This window comes from Corylus avellana, chromosome 5 (assembly GCF_965113065.1).
Source record: "Corylus avellana chromosome 5, dhCorAvel1.hap1.2, whole genome shotgun sequence".
Lineage (NCBI taxonomy): Eukaryota > Viridiplantae > Streptophyta > Magnoliopsida > Fagales > Betulaceae > Corylus > Corylus avellana.
Window position 1 is genome coordinate 1,361,665 of NC_142494.1, and position 22,562 is coordinate 1,384,226.

General features: G+C 34.9%; 4 protein-coding genes across 5 annotated transcripts; all 4 read right to left on the minus strand.

Annotated features, from left to right (window-relative positions):
- Positions 1 to 301: 301 nt before the first annotated feature.
- Positions 302 to 1,526, minus strand: LOC132182982 (F-box/kelch-repeat protein At3g23880-like). Its single transcript, XM_059596370.2, has one exon. It carries the CDS (start codon positions 1,460 to 1,462, stop codon positions 302 to 304), a length of 1,161 nt encoding a protein of 386 aa, XP_059452353.2. The 5' UTR covers positions 1,463 to 1,526.
- Positions 1,527 to 2,341: 815 nt separating this feature from the next.
- Positions 2,342 to 7,645, minus strand: LOC132182760 (F-box/kelch-repeat protein At3g23880). Its single transcript, XM_059596094.2, is given in 4 exon segments — positions 2,342 to 2,667; positions 2,670 to 2,726; positions 2,729 to 2,804; positions 6,331 to 7,645. Coding segments are annotated over 4 exon segments (1,410 nt in total). The 5' UTR covers positions 7,509 to 7,645; the 3' UTR covers positions 2,342 to 2,568.
- A 1,511-nt stretch (positions 7,646 to 9,156) lies between these two features.
- Positions 9,157 to 14,247, minus strand: LOC132180292 (F-box/kelch-repeat protein At3g23880). Of its 2 annotated transcripts, XM_059593063.2 has the most exons (2): positions 12,779 to 14,245; positions 9,157 to 9,283 (listed from the first exon to the last, which is right to left on the minus strand). In XM_059593063.2, exons 1-2 carry the CDS (start codon positions 14,119 to 14,121, stop codon positions 9,250 to 9,252), a joined length of 1,377 nt encoding a protein of 458 aa, XP_059449046.2. In that variant the 5' UTR covers positions 14,122 to 14,245; the 3' UTR covers positions 9,157 to 9,249. The 2 variants fall into 2 exon arrangements, with proteins under 2 accessions (XP_059449046.2, XP_088372497.1); XM_088516371.1 differs by lacking the exon at positions 9,157 to 9,283 and having other exon boundaries at positions 12,775 to 14,247.
- A 1,609-nt stretch (positions 14,248 to 15,856) lies between these two features.
- Positions 15,857 to 22,006, minus strand: LOC132182811 (F-box protein At3g07870). Its single transcript, XM_059596160.2, has 2 exons — positions 20,598 to 22,006; positions 15,857 to 16,232 (listed from the first exon to the last, which is right to left on the minus strand). Exons 1-2 carry the CDS (start codon positions 21,746 to 21,748, stop codon positions 15,980 to 15,982), a joined length of 1,404 nt encoding a protein of 467 aa, XP_059452143.2. The 5' UTR covers positions 21,749 to 22,006; the 3' UTR covers positions 15,857 to 15,979.
- Positions 22,007 to 22,562: the final 556 nt, after the last annotated feature.

Below are 22,562 nucleotides of genomic sequence, written 5' to 3' on the forward strand. Positions count from 1 at the left end.
TATAATCAGAGATATTATCTGCAGCCTAGAGCAAACAAGACCATCCATTTCCACCAATCCTAACCATAAACTCTCTAATAAATAGCACCTCAATGAACTATAGGACCAATTTACCCTGATAGGAGTATTCTTCACACCCCTAGAAAAGCAACCCAAACTCAAGATTTATTACATATTAGATTTAATCAATCAAAACCCATTAAAAATACACACACATCATCTAGTATATAGCTTGAATAAGATAGAACTGACTATGAGCATTAGATGCTAAAACTATGAGGTGAATTGTGTTTTTACGGTTTTACCTGTTCTTCCTCTTCTTGGTCACTCTACTTCTGGAAACTACATCATTCGCTTCTTGGTTGAGTAAGACAAGGTTCTCCCTGTAAGTGTCAACAAAAAACGTGTGCATCTCCTTAGGTATTTCCAATTTTGTAGTTTGTTGGCTTTCAGGGTCGTACGACAAGAGATCGCAATGACCATGTTTTTTTCGGGTCTGCAATAGTACATGACCATTCTTCTTGAAACCTAGCACATTCTCAATTTCTTCAGCTATATCAATAGTGGTCTGTTGCACTTGCACCCAAGAATCGACCGCACCATATTCCTTCATCACCCATACGGACCAACTCCTTTCCGTATGATAAGATAACAAAGTAAGCGATCCGCTAACTCTACAAGTAGCGATATAAGTTCTGTAGCCAATATTATTTGGAAAGATCATCTCACGAAACACTTCATCACGCAGATCAAACGACAATATAATATTTGTATACGACCTATTCCGTGCTGTAAAATGGACAGAGCCTTCTACGCAAGGTTTGGGTAGCCTCGTATCAAAAACAGTAGTCAAAGGCGGAAAAGTGGTGCTGCTTATTCTCCAGGAGCCTGTGCTAACAGAGTAAACTTCAACCAAAGTTTCCTTCACTATCGCAGTGGTCCGCCAAGGAATTGCAATTCTCACGACTTTATAATCGTTGGTCCGCGGATCAAATCCGAAGGCTTCATGACACGTAGTGCGGCCGTGCGTCTTGAGCGTAATGCAAGGTTTTGGAAGATTCAAAACTTTTCGAATCGACGGGTTCCAAAGAATAAAGCGATCGTGTTCGAAAAGGCACATCAAACCGTTCACATAACCAATTAACGTAAAATGGTGACGACGACGGCTTTTGACGGGAAAATCCACTTCCGCACACTGCTCGAATGCTTCATTATCGGGGAACAATTTGTAGTGCTCTTTATTGAGCTTTGAATTGGGATAAGAAACGCAGCTCCTTACAATTAAGAGTGGGTGTGGGGGAGTGTTGTTCGGAATTGATTGATTGAGATGGGAATCGATGAAGGCAGGGGATGTGATGAGAGAGTTCCACGATTTGGAAACGCACCTGAATCGGAGTAGAGATTTCACGGGGAGTCTCTGGAGGATGTCGGTCACCACTTCGTCCGGGAGATACTCCGACATTGCTACTGCTGTGCTGTGAGTGACTCTGGAAGTCAAAACCCCATTACCCCCTTTGTGAGAGAAAGAGAATGTTATGCGCGGGAATGTCTAGAAGGGAAATTTTAGGGTAATTTGAATCGAGAAGAGAGAGAAACGGAGAGTTCCCAAACAGTGTGAATGGTTGCCACGTGTCGCAACTCCTCAGACTTTGACACACCGCTTGTCTTGTCAACCTTGAACCAATCAATTTAGAAAATAAAAACCCATAACTACTTTACTCCATCGATGGAATTCAAAGATTCTTTGAAACTATAAGTAATTAAAATATCAATAAAACATACGACCAAAAAGAGAAAAGAAGATAAATAAATAAATAATTCATAAAAATTAAGGTGGTGTTTGGTAAATGGATTGGCCTAAACACTACAGTTGATGTAGATTGATGTGAAAAAAAATAAAAATGTTTAGTATAAAAAAAATGAAAAAATGGTATGAAAAAGTGAAAAATTTTATTTTTTAGTGATTTTTTTATTTGAATAATAATAAAAAGTTACTGATTTGATATAAAAAGTGAAAAAATTAGAATATTTTGATGTAAATTTTTTTAGAAAATGGTGTTGAATAATGTCTAGGCTAACTCCAATCCTTTTACCAGACAAGGCCTAAGCAAATTAAGATAGTGTAAAGCAACTATCAAGGCAAGTGGTAAAGAGTGTAGTGGAATGTGGGAAAATGTGGGGATGGGGTAGGGTTTAACAAACAAGACCTTAATAAATAGATAATCTAATTTCACCACCATCCTCTCTTTATCTTCAAAACTTCTATTGTTTCTTTTCCTTTAAAGACAACACAACACGGCATATGGGACCAAACCATCTTTCACACTACTGGAGAGGATCATGTTCCACACTATTAAGACTGCCACTCAACATAAGAAAATATATTCATTACATTTAATGCGCATGTACGTTGTTCGGTTTTTATAAGAAATGGATTAATCTAAAAATTAAAAATGTTTAGAAACAAATGTAATCTTAGTTCCTATGATGTTGGAACACTGTCATAAGTCGTTTTCTCCATAAGCTCTTTTAACTCTTATTTTATTTCTTCCTCAAGCTCTCTTAACTTCATATTCCATATTTTCCTTCAGCTGTCTTTATGGGGAATCCATTTCCATTTGAAACTGTCTTGCTATAGATTCCACTTTTTCCTTCAAATTTTTCTGCCTGGCAATCTTTCTTTGAACCTTCTCATATTTTTCCGTTTCATATCCTCCAACTCGCGGTCCAATTTATCCTTCAACAACTGTTTTTGCCGAGTCTCCTCCAACTCGCATTTCCATTTCATCTCCTCCAAGTCGCAGCTGAGCTCAGTCACCCAGATGGATGATAAATGAAGATCAACAAAAACTAAAAGAATTAGTATATTTTATAGATTTATATTATTTGAAAGCAATTATGATTACTACCCAAAAAAAAAAAAATGAAAATATTAATAGCAATTAACTTACATGATGTGTATTTGATGCATTCACAAAAAGAAAAAGACGTGCTATATTGAGCACAAAGGAAAAAAAAAATAGTGACAACATGTACTTTTTGTTACAAAATTGGGTTGTTTTTCAACCATTAGCAATGACTTCAGATTTGCTTCATTGCAAATTTTATCATAGCTAAAACTTATAATTTTTTGTAGTGCCTCTTAATGATTAAGAAATTTTTCCTTTGATAAGTAAACAAAGTTCGTTAAAAAAGCAAAGGGAACAACTCAAGTACGCAGAACACAAAGTATATAAGACAAACATCCAACAAATCAAGAGGGAGAAAAAAGAGTGCAAAAAGCTACAAGGCTAAAGACATGGAGAAGGCATTAATAGAGATACACACATTGGGATTTAGAAAACAAATCTATAGATCCGAGCTCGACTTCTCACAACAATTGAACCTTCGAGCTTTCCTTTTAATGCATAAGCAAATTAGACACGATAACTAGGTTATCGTTTTTTCTTCTTACTTTTCTCTTAAATTTCCAACAATGCCAACATCTCTCTTCGAACCCCTGACATTCCAAAAACTAAAGAACCATAAATCATCATTCCATCAATAAGCATCCAAAATTTCCTTAAAAGTCTAACTTACTAATCCTAGGGTATAGTTCAAAGCCTCATAAAAGTAGCCCAAACATGACTCTTTCCTTTTTGTTTCTCCTCTAAACCTTATCCTCTCCGTTATCCTCTTAGAAACCCAAAAGCCTCAAATTCTTACATACCTTAAACACCACAAGCACTGACCTTTAACTCTTCTTAAACCCTACAAAAAACTTGTTCTCCAAAAACTCTTACATAAGATCTGGTACAACCCTATGTTGTACAACCTCTAAATCAACTATGAAGTTTTAACACAACAAAAATTTGAAAGTACGACATTCTTTTCTTTTGAAAACATTACTATCAAAAGGCTAACCCACAACTGGGTAGTATATACACCTAACTAGATTCGAGCATGAACAACATGTATCATAAAGTATAAAAGGTTTAGAAGGGCACTGATAAAATTTTTTTTGATAAGTAGAAGGGCACCGATAAAATTAATACCACAAAAATAAGATGTAGACACTCATACAGGGAAAGAACAAGCAAAGAGTAAATGAATCCCTATGAAATCAAACAACCATCTGGTCTCATAAGAATATAACATACTAAAGTCTGAACACTTCAAATAGACAATAAGCAACCACAATCAGCAGCAATTTATCTACTAGAACACAAAGCTCATACTGCTGTCAATGATAGTATAATGGCAATAAAGATGTGTATAAAGAAACTTCTGACACCAACAAAACATCTCAAAAGTAGTGGCGCTAATAAACAATGCATAAATAAATTCGCAGATCATTGAAAGGAGAATTTTGATAAGATAATACATGGATAAGCTCATGGAATCATAAGCTTGTCTTTTTGCTCTGAAAAATATTACTTTTGTAGAGTCAGGCTAATTCAGACAATAACACTATTTCAACCTTTTTCTTCCCCTTTAAGTTTATCAATGAACCCACTACACTGCAACAAAGAGTGAGCACTGATGTGGAGGCTAACTTCAAAGATACGCAAAGCCAACATTATCTTTACAAATATATTCCAACAAAAAAGTCCTACATACTAGAAAATTCCAATTTTAGGTTGGTTTAGTAATTTTACAGATCTGCAACAGTATTAAAATTAGATGTTATTTGGTTATTTTAGTAGATCAAGGACTGTGTAGCTTATTTTATTCTTGTTTGGGGTTAGTCTGAGTAATCTTTTGTAATTAAGAAATTTGTTCCTTCTCTAACTAGGAAGTTTTAGTTTTTCCATATTATCTAAGGACTTCACTGCCATGTATGTAACCAAGCAAAACTTGTGAACGTGTAAATATTAGAGAGAACTTGACTAATTCAGCATAATTTTTGCTCTATTTTAATTGTGATACTCGATTAAAATTAGACAAGGTGAGACCCTTGTTCACAGCTCTTGGACCGCATGCTTGATTCCTTGTTTTCTCATATTATTTTGACTCCATATCCTCCATAATGCTTAGACTAGTCTTCAAAACCAAAAAAGCTTTCAAATATAAAGCCTTTTGGCCCACCTATATTGATCACAAGAAACCCTAATCTCTAAATTAAAGGTCTGTCCTACATCAAGTACAAATTACCGACCGCTAGCTAGAACAAAAATGTCCATCTGAATTAAGAGAAGATCTCTATGCTTACACAGAGAATGATTCAACAAATATAATTGATTTTAGCCACCCAAGGAAACAATGAGGAACTAGCATTTGCCATGGGTTTTGAAAAAGATAGAAACTGAATTACAAAACTAAAACAGCTAGAGTTCAAGCAAAAGCGAAAACATATCAAACCATGTAAACTTTGTTCATGTATCTTGTTTTGTTATCAATAAATTTGAAATGAGTGTATTGTAAATTTCAACTTAACAAATAATGTTTTTGACGTTTCAAGAACAAGTGAGACCAAGGATAATTACAACCTAAAGTTTCTTTAAATTTTATATCATTAAAAGATTCTTAAGACGTATATCAAAAAAAAAGATTCTTAAGACGTATATACATATTACAACTCAGAATGTTGCAGGAAGCAGCCATTGAACACTTGAAAAAGGCATGGAAAACCCAAAGTTTGGCATCGGTTCATTTCCGACAACCTCTCCTGTCACCCTTTTGTTATATGGGGTGGAGGTGCCATCAACCCTAAGGTTGTCTTTGTCTTCTTCTTTCCCACTATAATCACAGATCTTATCTGCAGCCTAGAGAAAACAAGACCTAATAACAACTGGGAAATTATACTAAACCCACATTTAATCCATTTCCACCAATTCTAATCACAAATTCTCCACTAAATAGCAAAATTAACTATAGGACCAATTTACCATTATAGGAGTTTTCTTCACAGCCCCAGAAAAGCAACCCAAACTCAAGATTTTTTCCTTGTTTCAATACCAAACCATATACCTTTTCCCACTAGCTAAATCCATTTAAAACATGTTTTGCTCACTTTTCACCATTACAACTTAACACAAACCATAAATAAAACGTTTCTATTTTAAATATATATATATACATCAAAACACAACCAAGTAAATTGAAAGTAGTGCCAAAAATAAAGATATTAAGATCATAAGAGCTCAACTAAATGAAGGCAATTTCTTTTACCAAAAGTTGTTTCTGTTATCAGTTGAATCCCACACTCAATAAGACTTATTAGATTTAAATCAATCAGAACCATTTAAAAAAAAAAAAAAAAAAAACACATCGTGTAGTATATAGCATGAATAAGATATCATTGACTGAGAGCATTAGATGCTAAAAATTTGAGGTGAATCACGCTTTTACCTATTCTTCCTCTTCTTGGTCACTCTACTTTCGGAAACTAGATCGTTTGCTTGATCATTTGCTTGGTTGAGTAAGACAAGGTTCTCCTTGTAAGTGTCAACCCAAAATGTGTGGTCATGCATTCCCAAATTTGTAGCTTCTTGGCTTTCAGGGTCATATGAAAAGAGCTCCCAATAACCAGGCCAACCAATTTTTCGGGTCTCCAATATTATATGACCATTCTTCCTGAAACCTAGCACATTCTCAATTCCTCCTGCTATACCAATAGTGAATTGTTGCTCCCAAGAATCAACCACACCATACTCGTTCATCACCCATATGGAACAACAACCCCTTCTCGTTGCTTGCTTATGATAACATAACAAAGCAAGCGATTCCTTAAATACACAAGTAACAATATCAGTGTCCAAGGGGACCATACTCTCTGGCAAGATCATCTTGCGAAACAGTTCATCACGCAGATCAAATGAAAATATAGTCGCATTCCCTTGAGCATGTCCTGCAAAATGGACAGAGCCGTTTAAGCAAGCTTTGGGGTTGAACCAATCAATAAGAGTAGCCGATGGAGGAAAAGTGGCACTGCTTATTCTCCACGAGCCTGTGCTAACAGAATAAACTTCAACCAAAGGTTCCATCCGTATCGCATTGCACGAATAAGGAAATGAAATTCTCACTATCTTATAATCGTTGGTCCGCAAATCAAATCCGAAGGCTTCGTTAAACGGCATCCTGCCACACGTTTTGGCCGTAATGCAAGGTTCTGGAAGATTCACGACTTTTCGAATGGATGGATTCCAAAGAATAAATTGCTCATCTTCTACAAGGCACATCATACCGTTTTCTGAACCAATTAACCTAAAATTTTTAAGACGGCGGCTTTTTATTGGCAAATCGAATTCGCCACACTCCTCGAATGCTTCATTATCGCGAAACAATTTGTAGCGCTCTCTCTCGAGCTCTTTATGGGGATTAGAAACGCAGTACCTTACTATGAAGATTGGGTGTGGGAGAGTGTTGCTGTTGTTTGGAATCGATCGATCGAGATGTGAATGGATGAAGGCAGGGCTTGTGATGAGAGAGTTCCATGATTTGGAAACGCGCCTGAATCGGACTATGGATTTCACTGGTAGTCTCTGGAGGATGTCGAGCACCACTTCGTCTGGAAGATACTCCGACATTGCTGCTATCCTTCTTCTCCGGCGGCCGCGGCTTTGGCGAATCTCAGTCTCTTGGCAGCTGTGGGTGACAATGGAAGTTGAAAGCCCCAATTCCGATCCGCCGGCCTTTGTTTTTCAATTTTCACTCTCTATATTTGTTTTTGGATTGAGTTTCCTAGAGAAATTTCCTTTTAACTCGATATATAAAAATGATACGTGTCATTTAAACATGCAAAATATATTTATTTTTTTAATAATAAAAATAAAATTAAAATAAATAATATGAAAATTTATGTACATTTTATATGTTACTAAAAAAATAAATATATATCATTTTTATAGATTAGGTCGAAAATGGTTCCATCTACTCAATTCGAATGAAAACTCTATCAGCTTTTTATTGCGCTGTGGGCTTACACATTTACAATAATGGACACATTATAAACTAAACTTTTATCTTATTTCGCTAGGGAAATAAGGAAAATCTATTTTCTCTTATGTTAAACAAAAGAAACCAATAAAACATAAAAATTGTTGTGTTCTGAAAGTTTTAATGTAGCTTATCGATCTGTGTTATCAAGGAAAATGAAGGGATATAAGGAAAATGTAGAAGCTCCTCAAAAAACGCAAAACATATAATCGAATAATTATAGAAGTTCGTTTTGTGTCACTCTAAGATTGAGATAACTTTAATAATAATTAATTATAAACCTAATGTAATTTTAAGAATCATATCATTCTTAAAGTGATACAAGAAAGACTTTTAATATTACTTCAAATTTTAAGATGTAATGTAGAGAAAATCCTCACAACAAAAGACTTGGCAACGGGCAAGAACAAATATTGTCACTAAAAAAATTCAACGGCCAAATTATTTTGCCTCGTGTTATTGCTAAGGACAAAGTTTTTCTCCAAACTGTGTTGAAAAAATTTATTTCAACCTAATCTATAAAAATGATATATATCCATTGAACATGTGAAATACACATGTTTTTTTAACTAGCAGAGACAAAGTTGAAATAAATTTTATTAAAAACTTATGCTCATCTCACATGTTATTTAAAAAATAGACACATGTCACTTTTATGAACTAGGTTGAAAAAAATTCTTTCAATTCAGTTTGAAGGAAAACTTTATCCTATTGCTAATAGTCCATCACGACGCAGAGATTACAACAATAAATAATTAAAATATTATTAAAAGAGCACAAAGATGCAAATCAAGTATACAAAAAGTATACAAGATATAGAACTAGAACCAAAACACATTTAAGAAAAATTAAAAAAAAAATAAAAAAAAATGAAGAAAGAAGCAAATTAAGATAGTGTAATGCAACTATCCAGTGGTAAAGAGTATTAACAAAAGACTTTAGTTTCACTTCCTCTCCTGGTCTTCAAAACTTCTATCATTCCTTTCTCTTTAAAAATGTTTAGAAATAAATGTAATCTTAGTTACTATGATGCTGAAACTATGTCACAAATGTTCTCCTAAGCTCTTGTAACTCTTGTTTTATTTCTTCCTCAAGCTCTCTGACTTCATATTCCATTTTTTCCTTCAGCTGTCTTTCCAGGAAATCTATTTCCACTTGAAACTGTCTTGCTAGAGACTCCACTTTTTTCTTCAAATTTTTCTGCCTGGAAATCTTTCTTTGAACATCCTCTGATTTCCGTTTCACATCCTCCAATTTTTCCTTAAGCAACTGATCTTGCCGTTTCATATCCTCCAACGTACGGTCCAATTTTTCCTTCCACAATTGTTCATGTCATATCATCTCCTCTACCGCACAGTTGAGCTTGCTAACCCAGATTGATGATAATGAAGATCACAAAAAAACTGAAAGAGTTAGTATATTTTATAGGTTTATATTATTTGAAGGCAATTATGATTAATACAAACAGAAAATGAAAACATTAATAGCAATTAACTTACATGATGTGCTACTAAAGAGTCTAGATAGGTATTTGATGGATTCACAAAAAGAAAAAGACTTGGCAAATATTGAGCACAAAGAAAGAAAGAAAAAAATTAGTGACAACATGTATTTTTTGTTACAAAAAGTGGGCTGTTTTTTAACCATTAGCAATGACATGAGATTTGCTTCATTACAAATATTATCATAACTAAAACTTAAATTTTTTTTGTAGTGCCTTTTAATGCTTAAGAAAATTTTCCTTTATTAAGTAAATGAAGTTCGTTAAAAATACAAAAGGTACAACTCAAGTACACAGAACAAAGAAAGTATATAAGACAAAAAATCCAACAAATCAAGAGGGAGAAAAAAGAGTGCAAAAATCTACAAAGCTAAAGACATGGACAAGGGCGTTAACAGGGATACACTCAAATCAGGATTTAAGAAAACAAATTTATATATCTAAGCTCGTCTTCTTGCAATCATCAAATCTACGAGCTTTCCTTTTAAAGCTTAAGCAAATTAGACAGGATAACTAGGTTATCTATTTTTCTTCCAACCTTTTCTCTTTAATTTCCAACAATGACAACATCTCTCTTCAAACCCTGAGATTCCTAAAACTGAAAAACCATAAATCATCCTTCCATCAATAAGCATCCAAAATTTCCTTACACGTCTAACTATAACCAGGGTATAGTTCAAAGCCCAATAACGTTACCCCAAACATGACTTTTCCTTTTTGTTTCCCCTCTAAACCTTACCCTCTCCGCTATCCTCTTAGAAACCCTAAATCCCCAAATTCTTACATACCTTAAACACCACAAGCACTGACCTTAACTCGTATTAAACCCTACAAAAAACTTGTTCTCCAAAAACTCCTACATAAGATCTGGTCCAGCACTATGCTGTACAACCTCTAATTCAGCTATGAAGTTTTAACACAACAAAAATTTGAAAGTCTTCTTTCGAACACATTACCATCAAAAGGCTAACCGACAACTGGGTAGTATATATACCTAACTAGATTCAAGCATGTACAATGCATATCATAAAGTATAAATGGCTTAGAAAGGCGCTGATAAAATTAATACCACAAAAATAAGATGTAGACACTTATACAGGGAAAGAACAAGCAAAGAGTAGATGTATCACTATGACATCAATCAACCATTTGGTCTCATAAGAATATAATACTAAAGTCTGAACACTTCAAATAGACAATACGTAACCACAAGCAACCACAAATATGCTTTATCAGAAGCAATTTCTCTACTAGAACACAAAGCTCATACTGCTGTCCATGATAGTATAATGGCAATAAAGATGTGTATAAAGGAACTTCTGCCACCAACAAAACATCTCAAAAGTAGTGGCGCTAATAAACAATGCATAAATAAATTCGCAAATCATTCGAAGGATAATTTTGATGAGATAATACATGGATAAGCTCATGGAATCATAAGCTTGTCTTTTTGCTCTGAAAAATATTACTTTTGTAAAGGAGTCAGGCTTATTCAGACAATAACACTATTTCAACCTTTTTCTTCCCCTGTAAGTTTATCAATGAACCCCACTACACTGCAACAAAGAGTGAGCACTGATGTGGAGGCTAACTTCAAAGATAGGCAAAGCCAACATTATCTTTACAAATATATTCCAACAAAAAAGTCCTACATACTAGAAAGTTCCAATTTTAGGGTGGTTTAGCAATTTTACAGATCTGCAACAGTATTAAAATTAGAAGTTAGTTGGATATTTTAGTAGATCAAGGACTGTGTAGCATATTTTATTCTTGTTGGGGGTTAGTCTGAGTAATCTTTTGTAATTAAGAAATTTGTTCCTTCTCTAACTAGGAAGTTTTAGTTTTTCCATATTATCTAAGGACTTCACAGCTAACCAAGCAAAACTTGTGAACTTGTAAATGTTAGAGAGAACTTGACTAATTCAGCATAAATTTTGCTCTATTTTAATTGTGATACTCGATTAAAATTAGAAAAGGTGGGACTCTTGTTCACAGCTCTTTGGCCGCACGTTTGATTCCTTGTTTTCTCATATTATTTTGACTCCATATCCTCCATAATGCTTAGACTAGTCTTCAAAACCAAAAAAAAACTTTCAAATATAAAGCCTTTTGGCCCACCTATATTGATCACAAGAAACCCTAATCTCTAAATTAAAGGTCTGTCCTACATCAAGTACAAATTACCGACCTCTAGCTAGAACAAAAATGTCCATCTGAATTAACAGAAGATCTCTATGCTTACACAGAGAATGATTCAACAAATATAATTGATTTTAGCCACCCAAGGAATCAATGAGGAACTAGCATTTGCCATGGGTTTAGAAAAAGATAGAAACTGAATTACAAAACTAAAACAGCTAGAGCTCAAGCAAAAGGGAAAACATATCAAACCATGTAAACTTTGTTCATGTATCTTGTTTTGTTATCAATAAATTTAAAATGAGTGTATTCTAAATTTCAACTTAACAAATAATGTTTTTGATGTTTCAAGAACAAGTGAGACCAAGGACAATTACAACCAAAAAGTTTCTTTAAATTTTATATCATTAAAAGATTCTTAAGACGCATATACATATTACAACTCAGAATGTTGCAGGAAGCAGCCATTCAACACTTGAAAAAGGCATGGAAAACCCAAAGTTTGGCATCGGTTCATTTCCGATGACCTCTCCTGTCACCCTTTTGTTATATGGGGTGGAGGTGCCATCAACCCTAAGGTTGTCTTTGTCTTCTTCTTTCCCACTATAATCACAGATCTTATCTGCAGCCTAGAGAAAACAAGACCTAATAACAACTGGGAAATTATACTAAACCCATATTTAATCCATTTCCACCAATTCTATCACAAATTCTCCACTAAATAGCACCTAAATTAACTATAGGACCAATTTACCATTATAGGAGTTTTCTTCACAGCCCCAGAAAAGCAACCCAAACTCAAGATTTTTTCCTTGTTTCAATACCAAACCATATACCTTTTCCCACTAGCAAAATCCATTTAAAACATGTTTTGCTCACTTTTCACCATTATAACTTAACACAAACCATAAATAAAACGTTTCTATTTTTTTCTAAAAAAAAAAAAAATTACATCAAAACACAACCAAGTAAATTGAAAGTAGTGCCAAAAATAAAGATATTATTATGATAATAAGAGCTCAACTAAATGAAGGCAATTTCTTTTACCAAAAGTTGTTACCATTATCAGTTGAATCCCACACTCAATAAGACTTATTAGATTAAAATAAATCAGAAGCATTTAAAAAACACACACACACACACATCGTGTAGTATATAGCATGAATAAGATAGAATTGACTGCGAGCATTAGATGCTAAAACTGGTGAATCACGCTTTTACCTATTCTTCCTCTTCTTGGTCACGCTACTTTCAGAAACTAGATCGTTTGCTTGGTTGAGTAAGACAAGGTTCTCCTTGTAAGTGTCAACCCAAAATGTGTGGTCATGCATTCCCAAATTTGTAGCTTCTTGGCTTTCAGGGTCGTAGGAAAAGTGCTCCCAATAACCAGGCCAACCAATTTTTCGGGCCTCCAATATTATATGACCATTCTTCGAGAAACCTAGAACATTCTCAATTCCTCCGGCTATATCAATAGTGAATTGTTGCACCCAAGAATCAACCACGCCATACTCCTTCATCACCCATATGGAACAACAACCCCTTCTCGTTGCTTGCTTATGATAACATAACAGAGCAAGAGATCCCTTAAATACACGAGTAACAACACCAATATCAATATCAGTGTTCAAGGGGACCATACTCTTTGGCAAGATCATTTCGCGAAACAGTTCATCACGCAGATCAAATGAAAATACAGTCGCATACCCTCGAATATGTCCTGCAAAATGGATAGAGCCTTTTAAGCAAGCTTTGGGGTTGAACCAATCAGTAACAGTAACCGAATAAGGAAACGTGGCACTGCTTATTCTCCACGAGCCTGTGCTAACAGAGTAAACTTCAACCAAAGGTCCCCCCAGCATCGCACCGTACGAATAAGGAAATGCAATTCTCACTATCTTATAATCGTTGGTCCGCAAATCAAATCCGAAGGCTTCGTTACACGGCATCCTGCCATACCTTTCGGTCGTAATGCAAGGTTCTGGAAGATTCACGACTTTTCGAATGGATGGGTTCCAAAGAATAAATTGCTTATCTCCTACAAAGCACATCAGACCGTTTTCAGAACCAATTAACCTAAAATTTTTAAGACTGCGGCTTTTTATGGGCAAATCCAATTCGCCACACTCGTCGAATGCGAACAATTTGTAGGGCTCTCTCTCGAGCTCTCTATGGGGATTAGAAACGCAGTGCCTTACTATGAAGATTGTGTGTGGGGGAGTGTTTGGAATCGATCGATTGAGATGTGAATGGATGAAGGCAGGGCTTGTGATGAGAGAGTTCCATGATTTGGAAACGCATCTGAATCGGACTAGGGATTTCACGGGGAGTCTCTGGAGGATGTCGAGCACCATTTCATCTGGGAGATAGTACGACATTGCTATCCTTCTTCTTCTTCTCCGGCGGCCACGGCTTTGGCGGATCTCAATCTCTTGGCTGCTGTGGGTGACAATGGAAGTTGAAAGCGCCAAATCCCATCCGCCGGCCTTTGTATCACTCAACAAACACCAGCAAGTGATACCAAGGAATCTGTTGAAGTCTTGAAGATAATGATCAACACTCATCAACCAAGAAGAAGATCGAATTGGCTAAGGATAAATCCAGAAGATATTCTTTAGTCTCAATATTTATCTTGTATTTGAATATATAGCTTATCATCTTCATTTACGTGTAACAGAATTATCAATAAAAACACAAGCCATCACCGAAAAAAAAAAATCACAAAAAGACGAAGGCAATTTGAGATCCTAATCAATCTTCTGTAAAAGAAATAGGGAAAATAAGGAAACCCTTTTTTTTTTTTTTTTTTTTTTTCTCTTGGCATGTTCATGCAAAGTGGGAATTTCAAACCACTGACTTCTACTTAATGAGATATAGTTTTCAGTCGATTGAACTACTTAAAAATTATTCTTAAGGTATGTTACAATGTCACTTTTCTTATGAAATTATTTGCACAAAACAAAGTTAAACCCAAAAATACCCTCATATTTTTTACAAAGACTGATAATGTTAAAATAAATTACAGAGAAGAGTTTTAAAATAATTGAATTATCGGAAATAATTATCCACTCAACTACTCGGATAATTTCAAAATTAAACTAACACTAACTATCTACTAGTGTATACCCAAGCTTTTTTAATAGTTTAAAGTTTGTTGAGTCTTATAAATACTAACTTCAGTTTTCCTTTTTGATCTTTTTAATGTAGGACTCTTTTCATTAATGATCTTTAAAACTTTCAATTTTAAAAGATTTTCAAGACATAAAATAATTAATAACTATTAATTTTAAAAATATTTCTACATCTTTTTCCTGTCAACAAGACGAATGCAACCAGATTACACCAAAGACAAATTAAGTACCTTTTTTTTAAAGAAAAGGTTAGTTCTCATTTTTTTTTTTTTTTCCTCAGAAATTCTTATGCAAAGACTTTAGCATTCTCCAGAAGAGGAAGAAAGTCGATTTTCTCCGAATGTTACACTTTTTCCAAAACAGGTCCTCCCTGAAAGAAAAGAAGCCTTTAACTTAAGGGAGCATTCAGTAAAAGTCTAAAGCAAGGATTATGATTTTTTATCAAACGTGAAGAAGAGGACGGCAGAGGAAGAAGAAGGGTCGTACATTATTATTATTATTTTTTTTTTGGGGAGGAAAACTAGCGTAGCAAATTTCTCGGTATCCCAAAAATGTGAATTTTGAGAGGGAAAAATAGGTATAGCAACTTTCTCATTAAATTCTAAAACGTGACTTATTTTAAACACTTAGATAAAATAAATGACTAAAATTTTTAAATTTAAAAATCTCAAATTTAAAGAAAATTCTAGAGGATGTTAATCCCTATCTAGTGATAAATGTACTATTGAAAAAAAGAAAAAGAAAAAAGAGTTTCTCTCACAAAAACTTATATCATTTCTTTTTCTTCAAAGACACTAGATAGAACTATCTTCCACACTAATACACTATGAAGATTGCCACTTATTAGGAGATAAAGCGGTTATAGAGTTTTTACCAAAAGTACATTAATATACATAATTGAACACAACTCTAACTTAAAAGCCTAAGCTAATAGGCTACAGTCCACTTAGGTATATTAAATCTCTATCCCACTTGTAAGTCTCTTCACATTGACCTGTGATTATGAAGTTTTTATCAAGAGTACATTAATATACATAGTTGAACACAACTTTAATCCAAAAGCCCAAGCTAATGAGCTAAGGTCCACTTAGGTATATATTAACTACTCTTTTCTTTTATATTTTCTTAATGTGGGTCTCAACACTTAGAATTGCACTCACAACACCACTCATTATAAGAGAAATTGTATTCATTATAGTTAATGTGCACTTCAATTTCTATAAGAAAAAAGATGCATCTAAAATGAAAAATGGTCAGAAACAAATGTATCCTTGTTCCTATGATGGTGGAACTATGCCCTACGACGAACGATCTGCTCTTGGAACTCCTGGAACTCTTGAAATTCTTGTTCTATTGCTTTGAGTTCTGCCTGAAGCTCTCTGACTTCAGATAGCTCTCTCACTTCAGATACCCTGTTTTCCCCCAACTGTCTTTGCGGGGAGTCCATTTCCATTTGAAACCGTCTTACTTTATATTCCACTTTTTCCTTTAACTGTTTAGTCTTTCTTTGAATCTCCTCCATCTTGCGGCTGAGCTCGCTCGCCCTGATTGATTGATGATAATGAAACAACAACAAAAATTAAAAGAGTAAGTATTTTCTTTTTATAGATTTATGTTATATTTGAAAGCAACTACGATTGATACAAACAAAAAATGAAAACATTATTAACAAGTAACTTTGTGCTACTCTAGATAAGTATTTGATGGATTGAAAAAAAAGAAAAGAAAGAGAGACTAGCAAATATTGACTTATGTGTTGCCAATACATATTGGGAGCTATTTGAAAACCAGAACCTATAGCAAAAGGAAGAAGCGCGCGTGGCTAAACCACATGGTATATGTCGTAGCTAACATAACCTTGGCAAAGAAATGTCAGTTTTTGCTAATCCAAATTCTTATTTGTTTACCATTAGCAATGACATGGGATTTGTTTCATTGTAGATATTATCATATAGCTAAAACTCAGTTTTGTTCTAGAGCCATTTAATGCTCTAGAATTGTTTTTGATAAAGTAAACAAAGTTCATTAAAAGCACTGGGGGTGCAACCCAAATACATGAGAAATATACAAGAAAGCAACACCCAATAAATGAAGAGCAAGATAAAAGAGTACAAAAATCTACAAAGCTAGAGACATGGAGAAGGGTGTTTGCAGAGATCCACTCAAATAAGAATTTAAGAAAATAAATATGTAGACCCGAGCCCATCTTCCAACAATCATTGATTCCTTTCCTGCTTAAGAATAGACACGATAATGAGGTTATCTTTTTTCTTCCTACATTTTTCTCTTCAATTTCCAACAATGTTATCTATCTTCAAACCCTAAGATACCTAAAACTAAAACCATAAATCATCCTTCCATCAATAAGCATCCAAAATTTCCTAAAAAGTCTAAATAACTAATCCCAGGGTATAGTTCAAAGCCTCATAACAGTAGCCCAAACATGACTTTTCCTTTTTTTTCTCCTCTAAACCTTACCCTCTCCGTTATCCACTTAAAAACCAGAACTCCCCTAATTCTGACCTTAACTCTTTCTATATAAGATCTTGGAATCCTATGTTGTACTACCTCGAATTCAACTATAAGTTTTAACACAAAAAAAATTGGAAACAGTGTGACAATGTCTTGCCATTCTAGTTTGTACCATTTTCATGCTGTGCTAGTGTTGTTTCGAGTACTTCACTATCAAAAGCTAACCGCAACTAGGTAGTATTTCCACAAGGGCTACTATAATAATTTATAGGCGCCCGCTTTCATTTTCAAATTATGCACTACCCATAAAAATAAGGAAAATGCTAAGTGTTCTCCTAGTATCCTCTCAACTTTGATGTGACTTTTAAAATCACCAACAGATTAAAAGTCAATAATGATAATCTCAAATTCAATGGTGATTTTAAAAGCCACATCACAGTTGGAAAGACACCAAGAGAACACTAAAAGAACACCTAGTATTTCCTTAAAAATAAACAACTATAGAGTATATATCTACGTAGATTCAAGCATGTACAACATTGTAACTTAAAGTAGAAATGATTCAGAAAGATGCTAATGATTTTTTTTTAACAAGTAGTTGGCCCCAATGAGAAGGGGAAGGGAGATTTAAATTAGTAACATCCACATCATAAGGAGTAGTTTCCAGCTGATTGAACTATCTGTTGAAGTTAACGCTAACAAAATTTATTCCACAAAAACAACATGTAGACACTTATACAAGGAACGAACAAGCAAAGAGTTGACATATCAGTATGAAATGATTCAACCATTTGGCTCATAAGAATATAACATACTAAAGTCTGAATACTTCTAATTGACGATATGTAACCACAAGAATCCACAAATGTGCTTTATCAGAAGCAATATATCTACTACAACACAGCTCAAACCGCTGTCGCTGATAGTATAATGGCAATAAGAATGTGTATAAAGGAACTCCTGCCACCTATAAAACATCTCAAAACTAGTGGTGCTAATAAACAATACATATATATAAATTCACAAATCATTAGTCTCCAGCTGATTGAACTATCTGTTGAAGTTAACGCTAACAAAATTTATTCCACAAAAACAACATGTAGACACTTATACAAGGAACGAACAAGCAAAGAGTTGACATATCAGTATGAAATGATTCAACCATTTGGCTCATAAGAATATAACATACTAAAGTCTGAATACTTCTAATTGAAGATATGTAACCACAAGAATCCACAAATGTGCTTTATCAGAAGCAATATATCTACTACAACACAGCTCAAACCGCTGTCGCTGATAGTATAATGGCAATAAGAATGTGTATAAAGGAACTCCTGCCACCTATAAAACATCTCAAAACTAGTGGTGCTAATAAACAATACATATATATAAATTCACAAATCATTAGAAGGAGAAATTTGATGAGATAATACATGGATAAGCTCAAGGAATCATAAAATAGTCTTTTTGCTCTGAAAAATATTACTTTTGTAAAGGATTCAGGGTTATTCACATCAATAACACTATTTTCCCCCTTTTTCCCCTTATCAATGGCCCCCTACTACCTCAGGGAAACAAAGAGTGAGCGGCACTTATGTGGAAGGTAACCTCAAAGATTCACAGAGATATTATATTTACAAATATATTCCAAAAAAGTCCTATACATTAGAATATTCTAAATTTAAGGGTAGCTTAGTAATTTTACAGAACTGCAACGGTATTTATATTAGAAGTTCTTTGGTTATTTTGGTAATTCAAGGAATGTGTAGCTTATTTGCTAGGGGTTGGTCTGAGTAATCTTCGGTTATTAAGAAATTTTTTCCTTCTCTAACTTGAAGTTTTAGCTTTTCCATATTATCTTAGGGCTTCACTGCTATGTATGTCACCAAGCAAACCTTGTGAACTTGTAAACGATTAGAGAGAACTTGATTAATAAAATTTCAGAATAAGTTTCTCTCTTTTAACTGCGATACTCCATTAAACTATTTATAGGTGAGACTCCTGTACACAGTCCCTTGGTCGCATGTTTGATTCTTTGTTTTCTCATGTTACTTTGAATCCAAATCATCCTTAACCCTCACACTAGTCTTCAAAACCAAAAAGAATAACCTTAAAATCTAAAGCCTTTTGGCCCACCTATATCGATCATGGGAAACCCTAATCTCCAAATTAGAGGTCCATCTTACATGAAGTACAAATTACCGACCTCTAGCTAGAACAAATGTACATCTAAATTAACAGAATATCTCTATGCATGCACATAAAATGACCCAACAAAATATAACTGATTTTAGCCACCCAAGGAAACAATGAGGAACTAGCATTTGTTGTGGTTTTAGAATGGATGGAAACTGAACTAGAGAAATAAAACAGCTATAGATAAAGCAGAAGGTAATCTTATCAAACCATGTAAACTCTGTTCACATATCCTGTTTTGTTATCAATAGATTTTTTTTTTTTTTTTTATATAAGTATTTTGGTATCAATAGATTTGAAATGTGTGTATTGTAAATTTCAACTTAGCAAATATTGTCTTTGATGTTTCAAGAATAAGTGAGACCAAGGACAATTACACACTAAAAGTTACTTTAAATTTTATATCATTGAAAGATTATTAAGAAGCATATACAAATTATAACTCAGAAAATTGCAGGAAGTAGCTATTGAAGACTTGAAAGAGGCAAGGAAAACCCCCAAGGGTTGGCTTTGGAACATGAACCCATGACCTCTCCTGCCACCCTTTGTTATATGGGATGGAGGTGCCTTCACCCTGAGGTTGTCTTTGTCTTCCTCTTCTTCCCCACCATAATCACAGATCTTATCTGCAGTCTAGAGCAAACAAGATCCTACAACAACTTGGAAAATAAATTTTAACCCCATCAAACTGTTAATCCTTTTCCACCAACCCTAATCTGATTCTCCGCTAAAGAGCACCTATATTAACTATAGAATCAATTTACCCTTATGGGAGTATTTTTCTTCTTCTTTTTCTACTTTAATCACAAATCTTATCTAAAATCTAAAGCAATTAAGATCTTATAACAGCCAGAAAAATATATTCTAAACCCATAAATCTGTTAATTCCTTCTCTACCAACCCTAATCCAATTCTCCATTAAATAGCACCAAATTAAGTATAGAACCATTTTACCCTTAAAGGAAGTATTCTTTTTCTTTTCCACTACAAATAGTACCAAATTAACTATAGCCTAGAGCAAACAAGATAAGATACCCAGTCTTTCAACTATTTTCCACTATTTGCTACTTGGTCATAGCCACTGATGGAGAGATTAACATTCAAGAGCAGTATAATTAGGTATGGAACTTGTTCACATGCAGCTACAAACATCATCTAGTATATAGCATGAATAAGATAGAAATCATAGAATTGACTGAGGGCATTAGATGCGAAAACTTTGAGGTGAATAACGCTTTTACCTATATTTCCTCTTCTTGGTCACTCTACTTCTGGAAAGTGCATCGTTTGCTTGGTTGAGTAAGACAAGGTTCTCCCTGTAAGTATCAAAACAGAAATAGTGTGCCCTCCCATGTATTCCCAATTTCATAGCTCGTTGGCTCTCGGGGTCATACGAAGACAGCTCCCAATAACCGAGTTTTCGGGTCTCCAATATTATTTGACCATTCTTCCTGAAGCCTAGCACATTCTCAACTCCACCGGCTATATCAATGGTGAACTGTTTCATCCAAGAATCAACCACACCATACTCCTTCATCACCCATATCAAACAACGCTTCCAACGATCATAACATAACAAAGCAAGAGATCCCTTAAATACACAAGTAACCATCTCAGCTTCCGAGCCGACCATATTATCCGGCAAGATCATCTCGCGAAACACCTCATCACGCAGATCAAACGCCAATACAATTTTACTAGTCCTATTCTGGCCAGCAAGTGCGATAAAATGGACACAGCCATTTAAGCAAGCTTTGGGTTTGAATGAATGTTTATGAGTATCCGCATACGGAAAAGATGCACTACTAATTTTCCAGCAGCCTGTGCTAAGAGAGTAAACCTCAACCAGAGTTTCCTTCAGCACCGCATTGCTTACATGAGGAAATGCAATTCTCACCACTTTATAATCGTTGGTCCGCGGATCAAATCCGAAAGCTTGATTACATGTAATGCGGCCGTGGGTCTTAAGCGTAATGCAAGGTTTTGGAAGATTCACGAATTTCCTAATCGACGGGTTCCACAGAATAAAGCGCTCTTGTTCTAAAAAGCACATCAAACCGTTCTCAGAACCAATTAACCTAAAATGGTTAAGCCGACAGCTTTCTATTGAGAAATCCAATTCCGTATCCTCCTCGAATGATTCATTATCACGGAACAATTTGTAGTGCTCTACATTGGGTTTAGAAGCACAGTACCTGACGATTACAGGTGGATGTGGGAAACGGTTGCCGTCGTGGTTTTCAATCGATTGATTGAGATGGGAATGGATGAAGGAAGGGGTTTTGATAAGAGAGTTCCATGATCGGCAAACGCACCTGAATCGGAGTAGGGATTTCACGGGGAGTCTCTGGAGGATGTCGACCACCACATCGTCCGGGAGATAATCCGACATCGCTATCTTTTTTCTTCTCCGGCTGCCGCGTATTTCGCTAATCTCAATCTCCTGGGAAAGTTTTCTACTCAGCACAATGCCCTCCTGGCCCTTCTAGCTGCTGCGATCTTCGTGAGAGAAAAGAGAATGTTATGCGCACTATCTGGAGGTAAATCTGAAGCGAAGACATGGGAGAAAGAAACATTTTGGAGAGTTCCAAAATTGCGTGAATGGTTGCCACGTGTCCCAACTGCTCAGACTTTTCAGCCTGCGTGCGTCTTTTGATCTGTATATCATAACGAAGAGCTTTCCGCCGTAAAAGCCTGAAAGGCGCCGGGTAGGATGAAGAACGAGTCCTGGTTAGCGGTTATTGAATTTTAATAATCGCAACCGTTCTGATTAGGTGGTTAGCTGTTATTTTATAACAGACACTTAACAGTTATTCAAACTAATAACCTACAATTTTATAACTGTATAAGTGTTCTGATTAGGCGGTTAGCTGTTATTTTATAACAGACACTTAACAGTTATTCAAACTAATAACCTACAATTTTATAACTGTATAAGTTTTTTGGTTCTTTTAGGTATTTTGGGCCTTCGGTGTGCCTATATTTTGTCATATTTTTAAATAGTTTTGGGTCAAAGTGTTTCAAAAATTAATGAATATGATAAAACCCCGTTGGTCCCTAACTCGTATTTAAAAAGACGCCATTGTAGTGTTTAACACCAAAACGGCGTTGCCCCGTTTGTACACCCCTAGACTTTCCAACTCTCTAAAATTTTCTAGCAAACGTTATAAGATCTAGAGTCTGTCTGGAATTGCGTTTGAGAGTCA

Coding starts and splice junctions, on each gene's coding strand:
- LOC132182982 (XM_059596370.2), bottom strand. CDS start 1,462: ATGTCGGAGTATCTCCCGGACGAAGTGGTGACCGACATCCTCCAGAGA.
- LOC132180292 (XM_059593063.2), bottom strand. CDS start 14,121: ATGAGTGTTGATCATTATCTTCAAGACTTCAACAGATTCCTTGGTATC. Junction 9,284..12,778: donor ACCAAGAAGAGGAAGAATAG/GTAAAAGCGTGA, acceptor AATCTGGGTTAG/CAAGCTCAACTGTGCGGTAG.
- LOC132182811 (XM_059596160.2), bottom strand. CDS start 21,748: ATGTCGGATTATCTCCCGGACGATGTGGTGGTCGACATCCTCCAGAGA. Junction 16,233..20,597: donor ACCAAGAAGAGGAAATATAG/GTAAAAGCGTTA, acceptor TCAATCAATCAG/GGCGAGCGAGCTCAGCCGCA.